The sequence below is a fragment of the Acanthopagrus latus genome, chromosome 6 (assembly GCF_904848185.1).
Source record: "Acanthopagrus latus isolate v.2019 chromosome 6, fAcaLat1.1, whole genome shotgun sequence".
Lineage (NCBI taxonomy): Eukaryota > Metazoa > Chordata > Actinopteri > Spariformes > Sparidae > Acanthopagrus > Acanthopagrus latus.
Window position 1 is genome coordinate 3,689,854 of NC_051044.1, and position 20,212 is coordinate 3,710,065.

General features: G+C 41.1%; 1 protein-coding gene and 1 long non-coding RNA gene across 2 annotated transcripts; one reads left to right on the top strand and one right to left on the bottom strand.

Annotated features, from left to right (window-relative positions):
* Positions 1 to 10,951: 10,951 nt before the first annotated feature.
* LOC119021815 lies at positions 10,952 to 13,875 on the bottom strand. The gene is made up of 2 exons (XR_005075757.1): positions 13,744 to 13,875; positions 10,952 to 11,748 (listed from the first exon to the last, which is right to left on the bottom strand). It is a non-coding gene; the product is annotated as an uncharacterized LOC119021815 (long non-coding RNA).
* Positions 13,876 to 15,031: 1,156 nt separating this feature from the next.
* lsm3 (LSM3 homolog, U6 small nuclear RNA and mRNA degradation associated) lies at positions 15,032 to 18,633 on the top strand. Its single transcript, XM_037102329.1, has 4 exons — positions 15,032 to 15,136; positions 16,664 to 16,774; positions 17,108 to 17,203; positions 17,647 to 18,633. Exons 1-4 carry the CDS (start codon positions 15,047 to 15,049, stop codon positions 17,725 to 17,727), a joined length of 378 nt encoding a protein of 125 aa, XP_036958224.1. The 5' UTR covers positions 15,032 to 15,046; the 3' UTR covers positions 17,728 to 18,633.
* Positions 18,634 to 20,212: the final 1,579 nt, after the last annotated feature.

Sequence of the window (20,212 nt, forward strand, 5' to 3'; positions counted from 1 at the left end):
TATACTGCAGTGTATCGTTATCGTGCGGTCATTTCTGAGGTTGCTAAAACTACGTAAGCTAGCAGTCTGTAAACTTGATCTCTCGGGGGGGGGCGGTCTTACTCTGTGTCACCGTGTGTTAGACCATGGATTAAACTTACACCGGAATATCCCTTTAAATGAAATTCACACCAGTTTGCCAACAATCGTTCATCTTCTGTTCACTCTCTTTCTCACCTCCCCGTCCGATTTCCCGTCTTGCTGTTGTGATAACAGGGAAAATGAGTCTGCATTCTTATAATGGAGATGAATAAATGATATTAGAAAAACACTATTGCCAACATTTATCACTTCCCTCCCCCCTTTTCTTCTCCCCCTCTCTCTCTCTCTCTCTCTCTCTCATTTCTTCCCCCCTTCTCTTGCAATAATCAACCCAATAAGTGAGTCTGTAATGGTGGGAGATATTTTTGATGACACACAGTGTTGAGGCAGACTGGCCGTAAGTGCAGCAGCAGCAGCAGCAGCAGCGTAGTCATATCCAAACCCATTAGATAATGGAGCTAATATTGTGATGGAGCCGATAATGCCGCCCTCAGCTCGATTTTTTTTCTTTACGCAATGTGGAATATATAGATTTGATACGTTTCCTGGACGGCCACACTCAGTTTTAATTGGCTTGAAAACATCAATAACATTTCAGTTTTATTAGCGCTCTTTAAAAAAATAAGAAAAAAAAAAAAAAAACAACTGACCATGGCATATTATTTGAAAAACTGAGTGAAAATTTGTGAAAAGCGAGACGCACCGCTAACTCATCGTCTTCTACGTTCCCTCTGGACTCGTAATGAGCCCGTGACCTAATGCACAGGGGAGGATGTCTGCAGCGAAACACTATACGACCCGATATATGCAGATTACATGCAGGCCGGATAGAAACAACTGCTGTTGGCCTAACAAGCTGTGTAATAAATGATCCTCTCATTCTGCAACAGGCTCCGCTGCACAGAAAAATATTGCCGCTGTCAAATCTGGTTTTAATATATTCATCATGTGCAGCTACAGCACAGCCATGTGCAGCCTCTTCTTCTGTGGTGCTTATCAGTCACCGTCGCTCTGTTTTTAATGAGGGGCCCCGCGTCAGGCGTCTCCTGGATCAGAGCCCGTCCTCATTGTTTTGGTTTGGACTCGATCTGACAAAAATCTGAGATAAATGATGTGTTTTTGTTTTTTACATAAGTGGACTAAAATACTGCTGCTGTCGTGTGTTGTTTGATAAATGGTTGTTGTCAAATGAAAAGCAAACACGTGTTGAGAGACGTGCTTATGTTTGGGTTCTGTGGATGTCAGCGTCAGTCCAACACTTCAGTCCGGACTGAAACATCACAACAAATATATAATCCAACAGATATATTATCCCCTGACGGCTCCTCGAGCAGCAGCATGTTAATATTTGAAGTTTTGAGCGACATATAACGGGATATCAGGTTAATAACTTTGGTGATTATTTAAGGTTTCCTCTCGGACCATCATCAGTTTGATTTATCACTTTCTTCACAATTATGATTATGAACCAGTATACCTACGAAACGAGTGACACCACATGTGGTTTGTGTTGCTCGCTACATAACATGCTAACTTAGATGGTGATTATTGACTACTGTTATATCGGCTAAACGTTGAGCCTAAATCCTAAATCCAGCAGGTGTTTACGACCCATGTTTATGTTCGGTGTTGGGCAGCATTGATATTTCAGCAGTAGAGGAGGACGTGAGGAGAAGTGGGAGGGGAGACAGGAGGAGGTTCAGTAGAAGTGTCAAACAAGGTCAGCAGGACTATAACTCCTGAGATAAATTACTAACAAAGTGTTGTGAGGTCACGTGCGTCACGTAGCGTCAGACACTGAGCAACTTTTATTCAAGTCCATACCAAGATGGTTTTTTAAGTAATGTTCTTGCTTAACTATGATACAGTTTTCTTTACAAAACCCGACTAGACAGCAATCATACAATGTAGGTCCGATATGTGCGTCGCTGTTACACTTAAAGGATTATGTTGTTTTGAGAATACTGATATATGTTGTTTCGGGAGATGCTGACAATCGACCTATCCAGTTGTTCAGTTATGAGCATTTAGCTCAAAACTCCAGGCATGGCTGTAGACTCTTGTTTCAAAATAAAAGCACCAAAGAATCTACTGTTCAGCGGACCTGAGACTGACTTATTTTTTTCCTTGGAGTAAAACTGGATCTAAAAAAGCACAAGGTGTAGAAAGAAGAGTAAGGAAGGTCTTAGTAAAGGCAAACGAGTGTGAAAAAATAGTACTTCCAGAATTACTGTTACATGTTTCACGTGGTCACAGTAATGTCACCTCATTTTTCAGTCTTAACGAGTCATTTCTGTGTCTTTTCTTTCTGTAGGAAGCTTCCTAACAAGCTCAAACTGTGAACCTCACAGTGCTGAATGTCTTTTATTTTAAATTAGTTTACTATAACTGCCATCAGATCCAGCCCGCCCCCATCCTAACATAAACTGTGTTGATTTAACATTGCAGTTTCATGTTCGGCACACACAGAGAGAGAGAAGGTGAGAAGATATTTATAAACTGATTTCATAACTAATCTCTTCTTCCTGGCGACACGTGCGCCTGCTCGACGCTCGGTGATGAATGAATGTGTTAGCAGAGCCGTCGCTCCGTGGAGACGCGCCGCTGCTCTCCATTAGTTTTCATTGTGTCGCTCCTCCTGGCCAATAACTGTTTGGTCTCTGCTGCGAGGAGTCGCTCCACAGGCCGACTCTCTGATGTATTAATTGGTCTGGATAACGAGCTTTCATTCTAACAAGAGACGCCGCACATGTTCTGACCCGCACTGAGTTCTGCAAGTGTCAGCGTATCTGTAAAGTGTGTGAATAATCTGTACATGTGTTTACTTCAGCTGCATTTTGCCTTTGCGGTCAGTGAAATGCATGAAGAACGAACATGTGCCTGATGTATTGTCCGTCCTGGCTGTTTCCCTTTGCGGTGCGCTGGTCTATTTCTGAGTTCACCTCTGAGTGTCTGGCTTTGACATTGCTGGAGCACATTACCATGACAAAGAGCCAGTTAATGTCCGTGTGTCCTGCCGCCGCTCCTCAGAGATGAGTCTCTGACCCACTAACAAGTCCTTGATTCACAAACACACACACACACACACACACACACACACACACACAGATATCATTAACTGGCCGCTGCACTGCTCTGTAACGGCAGCTAACATCATGTCCGTTGTTCTCCACCTGCAGGCCTCGTTTACAATGTGTAGAAGGACACGTGACTCACCAGCAGGATTTTAAATGAACGACTGATGAAAACCACTTTGAATTTTTATCCTGAAGGACGAAAAAATTCACAAAACTCGTCAAAAATCATGTTTCTAATCTCTCACACATCCACAGAGCATTTGAACGAAATCTAACTCAACTAATAGCCTGAACCAAACGCAACACATCCTCCGACCTGAACGACCGAACGGGTCGACGACGAATGACTCCTAAAACAACAAAACCAGCCGTACTTGACCTTCGTTGTAGTGTTGTAGTTAAATCAACTCACAGCGGTCTCCTGGGTGAAAGTCCTCACTGTGCTCGTTTTATCTGTCCACCTCTCCCTTTGTACAAGAAGACGTGACTTCCTTCTTTGCTGCTGTAATAATTACTCCGGCCACTAGAGGTCACTGCCTAACAACCAATAAAAATATGGGGGTAATAAGCTGCTTGCAAAGATGACCTAGATGGTATGTTTCAGATGAGCAGAGTTAATGTTTCAGCACATATAAATTATGTTAAACCTGCAATATTGGATTATTTTTCAGCATCTTTATAGTCTGTCTGTCCACCTGGTCAGTGTTAGTCCAATATTCACTCTCTTTTAGCTCTGTTTTGGTCTCTGGTGGCTAAATGCTCCACTTTGTTCACCATCTAGTCCAGTTTTTGTCCTTCAGAAGACCATGTTTGTTTCTTAAACAAGGTCCTGTTGAAGAGAAGAACCAAGAGAAAGCACAGTAAGTTTTCTACAATTAAAACAATTTTGAGCCTTTTATACAAATGAGTTATATCACTAATGTCAACATCTTGACACAGATATTTTAATTTATGATGTAAGGTAATTAACAAATAAGTACATTTGATCAAGGATCTCTTGGGTAGTAACCATCAGTCAGGCTCCAGGCCTCCTCTCATCTGTTCCTTTCCTTTCCTTGACATATCCACCCTCCCCTGCAGCTCTCCATTTCATGTCACTTGTTCTCCCGTCTTGTCATCTTTATCTTCATTTCCTTGTCTCTCTCCCCCCCGTTCATTCCCCTTTATTCCTCTCCTTTTTCTCTCCTCAGTAGCACTGGGTGTGATAGCGGTCCAGCCTCGTGATAGATAGCTATGCTCTAATTCACATTGCTTCAAATAGCCAGCAGTGGGTCGCAGCCTAAATTGCTGTAACTCTCCGTCTCTGTAATGGGTTTCTGTCACAGAAAGGAAACGGACACAGAGAGTTCAAGCAAAAAGAAACCAGAGACTTACCCTGGTGCCAAACTTCAGTGGCACCACAGAGTTTTGCAGGGTTACGTTGCCTCTAATTGCCTCTAATACAGCTAATCTCCAATTTGTAACATTGACTCTGCAGAAGATGTACTTTGGTGCATGCGTGGATACTGGCGATGGTTTCTCTGCGAACAGTAAACGGGCTAATGAACACATTTCAACCCAGTCATTGCTCCTCTCAACCTCATTTGTTACTTCCAAGTGGAACACACATGCACAGATCCATAGAAACGTCAGTTGTTACCCAAATGGAACACAGTCCTTCAATCTCTGGCTCCTGTTCTGCAGTGTAAACCTTGAATCTGTGTGAGAACAGCTCACAAGGTTAAATCTCAGTGTTGTGTCGAGGATCTAAATCATTCATGGAGGCGTCTGCACTTTGCCAGCTTGTGCATAAATGCACAACGCGTTGGTCTGAGTAGAAGGTGTGTAAATGTTGGTATGGAGTGCATGCGGGCTGAAACCTGTGTAGTCCGTCCATACAAGTCGTCCATGTGGTGGAAGTCTCTAAGTGCTGTCCGAACCCACCGTTCATCCAGTCCACAAGGGCCCTCCAGCACCTTCCCTGCACACTTCTCGAGTGTCTGCTTGGGGTGCGCACTTTTCAGAGCTTCACAGATTTGATTAGCCACAGCTCATCGCAATATGGACGCTAATATATAGACGTAAAGGCTGTAGAGTCGAGTCTTGCGGCCTGTCTATCAGCAACTCACATCACCTTGCAGTTTCAGACCCTCAAAGATGGTGAACACTTCACAGTACGTACGAATGAGAACCTTAAGGACTCACTGTGCATTCATGTGCTGTCAGAAATGTTGGGAAAAAAAATGTTTTTGCCGATTCTGAGTGTCCTCTCGAGTCAGAACAGCAACTCTGAAAGTTGGAGAAACTTTTGGCAAGAGTTGCCAAAATAATAAAGTAAACAAAGGGTTGGTGGTAAGAAACTTTTCCTTTTCTCTCTCTTGTCACTCAAATACTGGAAACAACTGTCGATGTGTTGCGGCACAATAAAAAGCACAACAACTTCTTGTTGGCGTCCGTGTTGCTGCCACATTGCGACGCGAACGCAAGTCAGAGGAACGACTTCCCAACCTCTGGAAGTAGGACCATCCGAGGAGTCCCCAAGTCATAGGATTCAGTTTTTAGATGGTACCAAACAGCATCAGTTGCATTACTAGCATCACACCTCCGGAGTGGAGAGGAGCTGGTCCTGATTTAGATGTAGCCCAAGAAAACCAAGACGGATCAATATGTGAAGTGGCAAAAGGAGACATATGTATACTGCTAAGTTAACATATCTGGACATCTGGACAACAGAACAGCGGCTCAGGGTCAGAGCCAGCATCTTGTTATCGGACAGGTCGTTGGTTTCATTCCCCTGGTCTGCATGTTGAAGTGTCCTTGGGCAAGATACTGAACCCTAAACTGCTCCTGATGTAGCTGGTCGGCACCTTGCAGGGCAGCCACCTCCATCAGTGTATGAATGTCAGTACGAATTACTGTAAGTCACTTTGGACACAAGCATCTCATAAATGTAAACCTTCATTAATAAGTACATGTCCTGGACGTTCCAATGACACTCAGGCCCGTGTCCTCATTTGTGTCTCTTCATGATTTGCTGTTGCTCGTTAACAAAGGACGATGTTTTGAAGTGAATGATGAAGATAGTGGATGTAAATGGATCGTGTGTGTTTTTCCCCCTGCAGTCCTCTGCAGGCCCTGTCGTCCTCATCTCCTCCTCAGCCGCTGATTTAAATAGATCCGGTGGAAAATAGCTACAGAGCAGACAAACTGCTCTCGCCGAGCGTGTTTGTGACTTCGTATATTCGTGTGTTTTGTGTCCAGTGCATACATATCAGGATCTGCATGTGTAAATGTGTCTGTGTTTTCAGATTGCTCCATTGACTTTGTCTTCATCTATAATTAAGTCCATATAAATCAGTCTGTCAGTCACCGCCGCAGTGTAAAAAGGGCTGAATGGCATTTTAACGACTGCGGGGGCTATTCTCGGGTCACGGCGACCTAACAGGTTCGCACTTTCCATCATTCACTCTGAACAATTCATTATTCCCCTGTACCCTTCCCTCCACATTTCGACTTTCATCTCTCGGCCCTTCCTCATCTCGCCGGCGTGTATTTTTAAACCCCCTCGAATGGAATAGAAAATCTCATCTGTTTCAAAAGTAGATGTGATTTTGCAGCTGAATTCAGAGCACTAATAAACAGCTAGTCGGTCACGGTGTAAAGACGTCCTCAGCATCTTTGTCACATTGTGTTTGTGCTTCTGATGGAGGACGACGGAAAATCATAAATGTTAGTCCTGGTTGATCTGCATGAAATAAAGGTCAAATAAAGCTAATTTGGGTGTTCTTTTCTTTTTATTGGGCCTCATATTAAAAAGAAAAAAGGTGCAGGTGATGAATTTTTTTCTTAATTTTTACTTGAGTGTTAACTTCAGGCCAGTATGCACAAGACAGACTGTTCATAGACAGACTGGAGAGCCATCGCCCACATCCTCCAGTTTCTTTACTGATTTCAAATCGGTCTGCTGGTGTGCTCATCGACAACTGTTTCCCCAGTTGGAAAAACAAATGAGCCGAATGTTGAGACTATAAATGGGGGGGGGACGTCATCGCTCTTTCTTTGCCAGAACCACAAAGATGACCACGAGTGTGAATGACATCAGCGCAGCTATTCGCGTTGTTGTGGTCGACCTACTGAAATAGCTGTTGAAATGCCAAATGGCTCGTTGTCCAGGGCAAAGACAAAACATGATGTCATACTGAAAAATGAAAGTTATCACATTTCAGACTGATTATTATGGTCGAGAATATCTAAACTGACACATAGACCCCAGTTACATCTGGTATTAACATGTTTTCTGGATGTACTGACTGGGTAAATAGGATCCAGGGACCCGGGAATTCACAGTTGGGGATGCTGAGTGGTCAGTTCACATAATGACATAATAGTAAACTGTGCCCTACATTCATTTAACTTTCTTTTTCTGATCAATATTAACAATTATTCACAACATTTGGAGATGTTTTACACTACAGCAGATGGCAAACTTGAATGCCACTTGAAATGAACCAGACTCCCTTATAAAATCGCTCAATTTTGTGATTTGTTGAGAAAGAAGAAACTTTACAAGCTTTGTGAACTGCTGTTTCTAACAATTTCTTAATTATTTTGGCCCTCTTGTAAATTCGGTGTATGTTATATCCTCAGTTAATAAGGTACTGCAGCCCTCTCAGCAACCTTTGATGCGTCTTGTGCCAGCTTTAAAACTGTTTTAAAACCAGGAAACAGCTGATCACAGCAGTCAGTCCATCACTTCATCCACGAACGTCAAAATGAGCAACTGGACAGCCGCTGAGATCCAGGACATGCAGCGTCTCCTCGGTCTCTGTAGCTGTAGCTGTCGTCTGCTTGTTGTTGTAGCAGCAAGATAACAATGGTCGCTTTCAAATTAAAAGCCCCCCGCTAAGAACCCGGTTCTAAACTCCAATGGGGTGCAATGTAAAGCTCTTATTTTGAAGACAAATTCGACCTGTTCACGCCTACCCCATTGGTGGCTTTTTGGAAAAGAGGGAATATTACACCTCCCTTTTAGACAGACAAGGCGGCACATTGCAGCCGTTACCTGGCTGCAAATGTGCCACCTTTTCTATCTAAAAGTGGCTAATGAGACATACTGATGAAACTGATGCTACAGAAGCATCTATGCTAATCTGAGGAGCTGCAAATGTTTTGAAATGAGCAGTCGCTTCTCTCGCTGGATGTCACGCCTGCACCGGGCCCGTAGCTGCTGGTGGTTTCTGCATTTGTACTCTATATTCATGACAACAGCTCGGTAGCTTAGGAGGCAGCTTTCATACAAATTCAAGAATAACATTTAGGTGGTGAAACAGCGACTTCCTGTTTTGGCCCCGGCCACAGTGTGTTCAAGGTTTCCAGCAGCAGATGACGCAGGAGAACAGACTGACTTGCGGCTGCGGGTCTGTGATCAGACTGAGCAGGAACAGTGACACCAGTCAACAGACACATGCTGATGTCACTACACTATTGACTTCTGTCTGTATATTTTTAGATTTGGAGGAACCTGCCAGCAGGATCTTTGTGGTTGTGGGGGGGTCGCCATGTTGTGTTTTTTTAAGTCATTCGTCTGGGTGGAAACGGTCTGATGCGTAACCTTCAGTCAGTACGAAAAACTAAAACTGTGAGTGCACTTTAACTGGCATCACATGAAATCACCTCCACCTTGAAGCTGCCAGCGTAGGAAGTTGCTTAGTGCGGCTGTAAGTGAGCTGATATCCTTTAAAAAAAAAAAAAGTCATAATGTTTAATTATGTCCCATCAGTCATTCTGTCAGAGAATGATTTCATGATTTTCATTTGACCTCCCGGCAGCTCTGTGAAGAAACACACTGGAAACGGCGTTGTGCATCTATTTTAACAAGATAATCAGAAGATGCTGTTTTTTTTTTCCCGGAGTGTCGTCTAAACTGGGTCAGTGTTCAGAACATTACAGTCCAATATAAATAGAGGCACACAGAGAGATGAGGCTCTGTGAGCTGCGAGAGCTGCTGGCAGATTTCTTAAGCTGTTCTCTGTCCTCTTCCAGATGGAGAAGATGTTATTCATGTAAATGTGTCGGTGTGAGTAATCTTCATGAAACAATACAGAGGAGCAGTTCTGGTGATGAGGCGAGAATCTACCGTGTGTGTGTGTGTGTGTGTGTGTGTGTGTGTTGACAGGATGATGACCCGAGACAGCTGCAGCTAGTTTAGACTCCTATAAGGAGCCGGACTCACGAGCCATTCCCTCAAATAACCTTATGTTGGTGAAAAAGATGTGTACAGTATGATGTTCGTGAACTAAAGAGATATTTTTTCAAGTCAATGAAGTTGCTGTTGGTCATACAGATTGTAAAACATTGCGTAGTTTTGTGTTAAACCGCCCTGCCCAACACACCCTTGCTGGAAAAATCAGCATAGACCAGCACCAAAAGTCTAGGGTGGTTTTTTCCAGCAGAGACGTCAACAACGCCAACATGGCCACCACTTCAGCACGGGAAAAGGTGAGAATCACGATGAAACGGGCCATAATGTCGCCTGTAGTTACATGTAAGGGTAGTTTTATAAGTTAACAGTCTTTCCAAATTATATGTCTAATTAGAAAGAACTTTGTGAAAGTTATTAAATAAAGGTATTGTTGCAATATTCAAGTTTAAATGGAGGGAAATCAATAATATGTGAGACAATTTTGTGCTTCCAACATCGTGTCAACACTCTCAGAGAAGGACATGTTTTCTACCATAAAAATCTGTTTCTCCACACAGAAATGTTTTTTTTTTTTTTTCACAGTTTGGTGTGGAGGACCTGGACCAGCCTGCACAGAACCAGGATCTCAACCCGATCAACACCTTCAGGATGAACCCTGAACAGGAGCAAGTCCGCACCCTCTGGTTCTGGAATGACTCGCTCCTTTAGTAATCAGATATGGGGGTAAAGTGCCTCACTATTAAATATACTGACATGTTCTTCACTTGTCTTGATGTTTACACCTAAACTTTCCAGCGCAGTTCAAATCTACAGGCAGACAAAAAATATCCAGGCAGTGGAGTGTTTGCATTGTAGTTTCTTCTTTTTTTTTTTTGTTTCGTGGTCCAACACTGACCTCGTGTGGAAGCTGATGTAATTGCATCTGCCTGGTCATCAACAGGAAATCCTCCCAACAAATACAGCACCTTAAATTAAATGTTTGGTTCATGATTCAGTAAGTTGCCTGCTAAATTGTATATGGTTGATTTTTTTTTAATGCTGATTTATTCTGGCTTGAGATTACATCACTTGAAATGACACAGCGAATATAAACACTGAGCATCTGATTTAACAACAATAAACTATAGTGCCAATTAATGTCATTAGGCCATGACTCAGATACATTTAGCTGATAAACACGAGACTAAGATTAAGCATTTCCCTAAAATTGAAGAATAACAAATAATCTAGCTATCTCGTTTTATCATTTCTGATTACTTAATTGCCGCCATATTTCATTGTAATTTTAATCTGATGGCATCATAGGAAAACATGGAATATAAGGGTTGGTTTTTGAACTATGTTGACGAGGAGAAACTTCTCCTACGAAGGTAGCCAAGATTAAGTTGAGTTTTGTGGAGCAGATACATTTAGACAGCTATCTGAAGTCTGTCTTTGTGAAACTAGCTTGATTCTTATAATTTTCTCTGACAATCTTTAGGAGTTGTCAGAATACATATTTCTGATAAAACTGATGTCTGAACTGATATCTGCCTGCTATTTTTAGCTTTTTATTCCAGGTATATTTTCTTCTTAACACAAATTACATCACCAACAATAAAAGAACAGAAACTTTTCAAGGTGATAAAAATGTGCCTTTATTAAAATAAGTGTAATTCAGGCTTTTTCAGTCAGTTTACAACGGTTGACCACGACTATTTCCAATGACCACAATGGACATCTTGGTTGCGCTAACCCATCGGAAGACGCAACCAGAAAAACACAGGAGACAGTTTCTCTATGTGCTGCTTAACACACACCACAGGACTCTGCTGCTCACTGGCTGCTAACAGCTAACTAACTTTCTTATATCAACACAGATTTTCAGCAGCCACTTGGTTTAACCATCACAACATTTTAGCAAAGATCCTGTTACTGAGCTGTTTGTGACTGAGGGGATAGAAGGACCGGTGACGTGGGACAATTCTCACAACGTTAGCTCTCGTGTAGAGAGGTCAGCCAGTGATTGTTATCTCTCTCCTCAGTACTGTTTAATAAACAGCTTTAACAGCAGGAGAAGAAGTAGAACATTCAGTTTGTCATTTGGGATTATCTGTTTGTGAAAAGTATACAAATACACAAAAACATCACTACAAATAGTGAGACACAGAAGTGCCCCTAACCCTTACTGTTTATTCTCTTAACATTTCAACACTAAACTCAACTAAACCCACTAATAACTAACAAGTTCAGATGACAATAAAGTAAAGAAACGTCCTTTTGATCGCTGATCTGCATCAACACGATACTGCGTCCATCAATCGGTGATCGGTCCCAAAATTCCTGATCGGTGCACCCTTAATTTCCAAAGACCAGAATGGACACGCGCCACCTTGTGGCCAGTCTCCCCAGTGCCTCCCACTTTGGATCCTGCAGGTTGTGATCATGGAGAAAAGAGAGGGAGGAGAAAACGGATGAATACGTTATCAGTCTGAGTGTAGTCATATTATTGCACCATCTACCTTTCTAGGTCAGCACCCACCTCTGTGTGAGTTAATGGTTAATCTTTCTTTCCCTCTCCTTACGTGCTCTCTTTGTTTGACACCTGATAACTCTCCTCTACCGGCAGCAGATATTAAAAGTGCTGGTTGTTTTATCTATAAAAGCAGAACTGTCTGCAGTCAAAGGTTAGTTCTGAGCCACGCGCGAGCTGGAGGTGTTCAGCTTGTCGCAGGGATCTCTTCCACCACAGAGCCATGCTGTGGCTGAGGGTGGAATGGGTAACACCACTGCCCTTCTCTGCCTCCTCAGCAAACACAAACACCAGTATAAAGCACTGGGCTGAACTGGGAGAAGAGGCATGCACACAGCAACACACACACAAACAAACACATACACAACCTTAGCATGTCCAGAAAACACAGAAACACAAGACATAAAGAAAAAGAGTGAACAAGACGACTATTCTGTCACTTTAATCAACACTATACTTAATTTAACATATTTGGTTTTTGCACTGCTGGTTGGACAAAACAAGACACTGATGACATGAGGAAATAACAGGGTCGGGCAATATATTGATATTATATCTTTATATGGTAATAATCTGCAGATTAATCATACATTTTTAAATAATATTAAAGCCTCAAAGGTGCAGTATGTAGTAGAGGTGTAACGATACATCGATACAGCGCCTTTATTTTGAAATTCCCTGTGCCTGAGTCACCGTTCATTCATTTTATTATAAAGAATAGATTTTTTTTTTTTCATTTAAATGACTGGAAGCAGTGATGAAATAACACTTTCACTGAAGAGTTTGGTAGTAAAGTTGTCGCATCATGTTTTAGTTATTTACGTAACTGATAAACGGGCAGATGATGTCATCATGATCGCAGGCCCCTGTAATCAAATCAATCTTATCATCCTCCAATTGGATAGATAGATAGATAGATAGATAGATAGATAGATAGATAGATAGATAGATAGATAGATACTTTATTGATCCCAAGCTGGGACATTACAAAAAATTGAGATTTACACAACTAGTATGTAGTTTTTGGGAAGAGCAGAAGGACTGACATTGACTGATTTTATTTAGTTTTACTTTGTTTGTTTGTATTTGGCAGACCCTGTGTCCTTTTTTTTTGTTTTGTAGCTTTAAACCTTATTCTCCCCTGACATCAGCAAGTTTGAGTTTCTTCTTCCTCTTTCCTCTAAATAATTTTAACTGTGTGCTTCTCTTTGTGGGTATAATCAGGTAAGTTAATGGAACTGGATGAACTCTAACCTGCCAAATAAACAGGATTAGATTTGAGCTGATGGAACAGCAATCATTCATTTAGATGAATTTGAGCCTCTTGTTTGTTTGGTTTTTTTTTTACTTTAAACTTTGCAGGATCACTGAAATTAATCTCAGGCTGCTGCCACATCAGCTCTGAGTAACTTCCCAACCTGCTGCAGTTATTCTTAAAGACAGCGGGTTTAGTCACATAGAGACATAAAGCTTCAGATAAACAAAAACAGGAAGAAAACTCAGGAAGAAAAACCCAACACAACTTCTCTGTGAGTCTTCACTGACGCTGCTAACGTGGCAGTTTTCCTCCAACAACTACAAGCTAACAGCGTCTTTGCGTGAAGTTAGCTTGTATAGCATACACTTTTAAAACTACAAAAACGATTAAATACTCGACTTTAATTCGCTTTTAAAGCCTCTGAATGTTGTTATTTTTAAGTGGCTAACACTTGTTTTAACCTTGAACTCAGAACAAGTCGAGAGTCTGTTGGAGAAAACTTGACAGTTGTTGTTGATTTACAGTCGCTCGAAATAGCGCAACAGACTAGAGTGAATTACTGGTAAAATACTTGGTGAGAGAATTAAAAAAAAACGAGTCTGAATAGGAAAGTTTAAGGTTGGCTGTCACTTACCGTCGACAAACTGCGATTCAGAGCCTCCGCACGGAGATGTGGAGGATGGAAAGGTCTGGAAGGAGAAGAGGAGGAGGAGGAGGAGAGTGGTACTGTTCAGCGCGACGTAGCGGGTTGCCAGGTCCGCTGTTTAGCCGCAAGTGCGCATGTGCAGCTGTGCAGAAAATGTTTTGCGCTTCTTTAGTATGAGTTACTGTAATGTAACACTTTTAGGGGTAATGTAGTATTACAACTCGTTACTAATAAAATTTCAGTAATATATGACTACAGTTATGTCATATCTTACAATTTATTGTTGTTTAGTTAAGAACCCCTCAACGTGACAATATTAATATAGACTTTTAAATTAATATATGTTGTTTGTTCAGTCTGTGTGTGACAACAATCAGCCTAATGATGAAGCCTGAGTGCATTTTAATTCACCTTCTTTAATCACATCATGCATTCCTTGTTCTGTGGACTATCATAAGGCACAGAAAAGTAGATATTTGTCATTATAAGCAACATTACAGACACTATAGGTCCTTTGTGTTTAATATGACTAAGCCTACAATTAAATATGTTTATTCCTATCTCATAATATATCAGACTTTGACCCTGGTCTCCCTACTTGTAACTGAACTATATAGATTATTTGGGCATTTTGTTGAAAATAACTAAAAGGCAGTGCAACAGCTAACTTCTTACCCTACGCAGTAATATTGTAACATAATATGTGACTTTAAAATGAAAGTCACTAGTAATATATAATATCAGAATCAGACATGAGAATTAATAACATGTATGATATATTGCATTTTGTAAGTAACGTGCCCAACACTGATTATACTGCTTCTTACTGTGGAAGTACTATTTTATTTTTGTCAGGTTGTAATATAAGAGTGGATTGTAATAATGTGTGTTAATTGTGTCAAATCCATATGCGAACTACAGCTTCCATCTAACTAAAAATGACTTTTGCAAAAAGTCCAACATATCCCTCTGGAATGTGAGGCTAGCATTAAAATTAAACTTTATTGTAAAGGTAATACAGTTGATTTAATATGTCATATAGTTTGGAAGAACAAAAAAAAAACAACTAAAATGACATTCAGAGTGACTTAAGAGTTGTCAGTATTGCATTTCTTACACTTCCGCACACTTTTGTGGAACTTCATTCTAACATATATGATGTTTATATTACTTATTTCTTTGCACATTTCTCTCAACACATGTCAACAGCTGTTGGACATAAAACCCGAACAAACACTGTTTATTACACAATATTAAATATCCACATGAGAAACTGTCCTGCACACCGAGAATGGTGGTTTTTGCGGACCTGGCAACCCCCCCCGTGCCGGTCGCACCGCACTGCGCAGACTCAGAACCAATGGCGGACGAAGTTGAACAGGTTTGTCCATCTGCGTTAAACTACGCTGTTTTTCATCTAACACGGCGTGAATATGAATATTCCGAGAGGACGACCGCAAACATTTCACCTGTGTGTTCATTTAACGGGGCTAATGTTTTTTATTTATCAGCGTTTGATCTGTTAATATCGCGGAGAGGCCCGCCAGACAAGCTAGCACAGTTAGCCCGGCTAGCATGCGATGCTAACGTTCAAATGAAAAAAAAAAAAAAACGTGTTTGAATGGCGGTGCTGGTTTGTCTGTGAGCTGCACGCTTTAACAGAAACGCAGTGAAGATTAAAACTGGGAAATACGAGACGGAACCAAACTATTAGTGCTGACTGACTTTGTGTTTTGTTGTGTGTGGGAAAATAGCTGAATACTGGTTGTACATGTTGGACTTGTTTTAAAACAGCTGGTCAGACTGGTGAGAAATGTAAATATTGAGAAAAAAAACAGGGAAATTAGAATAAACAGAATAGCACAGGTATAGTATATGATCTATAACGTTGGAAGCAATATGATTTCTTTGACTTTCCTCTGTTGTCCCTCTGTGACCACCAGGTGTTGTGTCAGTTTGGTTAAGTCTGAATCAAGTATCCACATTTTATTGTAATAACCGAACAGAGCGTTTGTATTAAATGTCAGCTGCAGGGTGCTTCATAGCAGAATCAGTAAGTTTAACAAGGTGCTGAACGTTAAATGGATAAGCAGACTTAACCGAGCTGTATTTCCCAAACCTGGGAAACCTGCAATTTAATGCGAGGAGTCCCAAAAGTTGAGTTTGGGTTGAGTTTGTGTAGATTTGATGGACTTGTACTGAAGCTCACACTTGTCTGTACTTTGCTTTTTGCATTAGAAATCATAACACAAACACAAAGTTCTTCCGTTTTTCAATTTTACTTATTTTTTTTTATTTTAATTTTATTTTATCTCATTCAATGGCTGCAGCTTCTCCACGTCACAGTCTCTTTTCCAAGATTGCTGTGATTATGTGCCAGAGACCGAAAATACTTTCTGATGAAGTGAAAATGTGTTACAGCTCTAAATTATGCATCAAGCATGTCGCCAGCTGTAGCCCCAGTTTGTGCCCTTTTGATTTATTTTAACACCACATTAGAGTCACAGTGCTGAGCATCAGCGCCTCTTAATAAAATGAAACTCCAGGTGATCTTTTTGAAGTTCAGAGGACATGTTTAACAGCACCAGAGGTTGTTTTAACACCTGGATTTTTAAAAATGTATATCTGGCACTCAAAAAAAAAAAAGTATTTTAATCAGCTTAAAGACTAACATTGATGGTACCTGTTAATTGTATATGTTTTCTCTATGAAACAAACCAAAATTATCAGCTATATTTGTCTTGATTTTTGTCTACAGTTGCCTCTGGGCCTTTAGTGAAATAGCGCTGCCCTTGAAAACCTTACAGAAGTGTGGAAGCAGTCGCCCACTGGCTGAAATGGCTGCTAAAGGTTGTTGAAATCTGTATCTTAACATTTGTCTAACTAATGTCCTTTACGTGTGCTGCAGCAACCGACCACCAACACGGTTGAGGAGCCGCTCGATCTGATCAGACTCAGTCTAGATGAGAGGATCTACGTCAAGATGAGGAACGACCGGGAGCTTCGGGGTCGACTGCATGTAAGCCACACGCCCACGTCATAAATAAACAAAACACTGAAGCGCCTGGATGTGTGTGTGGTTGTGTGGAGGATAGTTCTGGGTACTTATACTAATGTTTGATATTAATTATGTATGCACATAGGAGTAAATAAACGAGAAAAACATGACAATATATATTGACTGAAAAGGTGTAGGCAGAAGCTTTAGTTTATGTCACTGACCCTTTAAATAAATTATGTAAGCAGGTCATGTTTGAGTAGCATTAAAAATACATGAGCTTGTCCTCTTAGGAATCCGTCATGTGCAGTTTGCCATCATTAATTCATATTTTTGGGTGTTTGTGTGGCCCAGGCGTACGATCAGCACCTCAACATGATCCTGGGTGACGTGGAGGAGACGGTGACGACGGTGGAGATCGACGAGGAGACGTACGAAGAACTCTACAAGGTACAACATGGGGTTTCTTCCTGTTAAAGCCTTGTATTAGCTTACTGAGCAGCGACTGTTGTTGTGGTCCAGGCTCCTCAACAAGTCTGGACACGCACTGAAATGTGTCGAAAGCGGGTTTGGTCATCATGTGTCAGTCAGTCTGACACAGTTGGCCGTCTGCGTGAGTAATGAGGAAATACGATCCGTGAGGCCGGTTCGAATGATAGATCAACGAGTCAGACACTAAAACACTTCAGTTAGATTACTGAAAGAGATATTTGGGGGATAAAAAACATTTTTTCAAACCAAATAAGCGCTCGCTCTTAAACTTGTTCCATTCAGTAGACTTTGCAGCAGTTAACTACCCTGTTAAATGAAATTTTGAGAATAAAACTCATCATAAAAAACTCATCATAAATCTAGCAGTAAAATATGCATTTCTTTTTTGTGTGTCTCTATAGTCGACCAAGCGGAACATCCCCATGTTGTTTGTCAGAGGAGACGGCGTCGTCCTCGTAGCTCCGCCTCTCAGGGTGGGCTAAACGGTGACCGCTGTCTGATGTGAAGGAGCGTTTGTGACAGCCGGGAGGTTTGTAGCCTGCGGGGGGAGGGTGGTGCTGTCATGACCGGCTGAAACACGGGTTGGGTTCAAACATCTTCTGCCCCCTCAGGTCAGACTCGCTTGTCAACACCGTCCTCTAATAACACAAAAGGTTAGATACTACAAACATTCTCAACTTCCTGTTGTGCGGCTGCAAAGATGTAAAACATGTTTTGAGTCACAAGAACTTTGTCTCTTAGTTTTGGACTAAGAGAGCGTATTATTTTCTGTTAATTTTGGCAAATTGATTTAGGGAATATGGGTGACTTCAGGCCAACATTTGCTTTTTTCTCTGAATACTTAATTTGATTCTGCTCGGTGCAACAGTTGATAAATTCCTGCTGTTCCAGTTATTCAGGCAGAAAATTCTAATGTTATTTTCTTCTCCACTTGGGGACGTAGTTACCTCATTTTCACAGTCTGCAATTAGTCAGACCAAATTACCAACGTCTCATTCTGGTTTTTAAGAAGCCCAACTGCTTCAGATGTGTACGTAAACTTGTTTTGGTCTCATTTTATCAAGTTTAAAAAGTATTAGCAGAAAACAAACTTGAGCGTTGAGGTTTTATGTAACTTTTGAACTTGAAATGTCTCAAATGAAACTTTTGTGTTAGTTTAAAGCAAAAAGTTTTGCAGTGTTTCCAAACCCATGATCTGTGAATATTTGGAAGATGTTTGAGTTTCTCTGGGATGGTTTAAGTTTTTTTTTCTTTTTTTTTTAATATACGTATTTTTTGTAGCGTCTAGGGGACTTGGAAGTATCATGCTCGGATTTGTAAAAGACGTGTGAACATTTGCTCTCATTTGGTTTTGGTAACTTGAATAAAAAATGTGATTTGAAAAAGAAGAATGTCACTCCGGTCTTTGTGTTAAAAATATGAAAAATATAAACAGCATTAGAAGAAAATCTCAGCAGATAAATCGATAGGTAGCCAACAGCTGCGTAATGAAAAGACACAGAAGTATTCTCAACATTTACTTCTATAAGGACGTTTCATTTGTTGTTGATTCTGGCTGCCGCTTTGGACAAAAGATGACAGGGAAATTTTAAATTGAGCAATAATCTTTGAAAATATGTTTAAATGAAAAATATTATTTTTACAAGCAGCATTAGAGTGAGGTGAAGTGCTAGAAACTCAGAACTACACTTGAGTACGTTATTGTATTGTTGCAGTTCAACCACTAGATGGCGGTATAGGTCTAATAAATCATCTACAGCGCTGCGCTGTTGAACAGGTGATGGTAAAGACGAGGACTGTGCCTGAGTAGACTGCCAGATTCCTTCGCTCATATACAATGGAACGACCCTCAGTGAAACTCGGCTGACAAGTTATTAATAGCTTAACAAGCGACACAGTTATCCCCAGGTCCGGTTGTTGAACAGGGACTATTTGTTCGGTGGAGAGTTCTAAGAAAAACTGTTCTGAACTTGTCGATGAGTTCACAGCAGAAACGTCCTTTGAGTCAGAAACATAAACCCGTCAGCCCGTTATCATGATGAAACGGGACATTTTAATCGACCTGGAAGCAGAACGGCAGCGTGTCTCTCTCCAGGACAGACGCAGACTCTTTAATAAGAACCGGGGGAGACTTGGGAGACTTTTACTAATTCTTCCTGTTTAAATTTTGCGTTTCCAGAAGCGGCGTTTAAAATAAGCAATAACCTCGAGGAAGTTGTTTATTGGTGTTATGAAACGTTTTGTTGATGCCAGCGGTACGCTGCTGCACCGCCTGTCTCGCCACATCACCATCATTACCCATTATCACCGTACACAGCTACCTCCGAGGGACTATTACTGTAATGTTACATCAATAGGACAAGCCCTTAATGCACTTTAATGAGGAGCTCAGCAGCTTCTTGCCTCTAAATGTTTGTAAATGAGGTCTATTGTAAATGTTATTCAATCGGGGCAATAACAATGAAGGAACTGCTTTATGTAGCAGAGCTGAAATTATTTAGAGAATTCAAACAAAACGACTCCAAGTGAAGATTAATTTACTGCTGTGTGAGCTCACAGGAAACAGGATTATGATAAACAATCCCTGGTTACTCTTAACAGCTTTTGCAGAACTTTCAATATCGTTTATATTAGCACAAATAAAAAGGTATGAAATATGTGCATCCAGTGACTTTTCATCTAGTGCCTGCATGAGGTTGACATTTGTGGCTCTGAGTGAAATGTCTTGTTGACGGTTGAACGCCGCGTAGCATCAAGAAAAACAGTACTTTTTAGTAACCTGGTTCATGTTTTCCTGCCTCCAGGGACCTGACTCATGACAGACTCTTTCACTTCCTCTTTTTTTTCTTCTTTTTTTAACATTTTGCAACGTCTAACAGAATGGTCGGATTAGCTACCAGGGACATCAGGTTCTGCTCACTGCCGTGGCCGTGTGCTCTGAGCTACTGGGTTAGCTGCTAAACAAGA

Excerpts from the sequence above, each read along its gene's own strand:
- lsm3 (XM_037102329.1), top strand. The coding sequence starts at position 15,047 with ATGGTGGTTTTTGCGGACCTGGCAACCCCCCCCGTGCCGGTCGCACCG. Across the intron at positions 16,775-17,107 it reads AGCTTCGGGGTCGACTGCAT|GCGTACGATCAGCACCTCAA; the intron begins GTAAGCCACACG and ends TGTGTGGCCCAG. Across the intron at positions 17,204-17,646 it reads CGTACGAAGAACTCTACAAG|TCGACCAAGCGGAACATCCC; the intron begins GTACAACATGGG and ends GTGTCTCTATAG.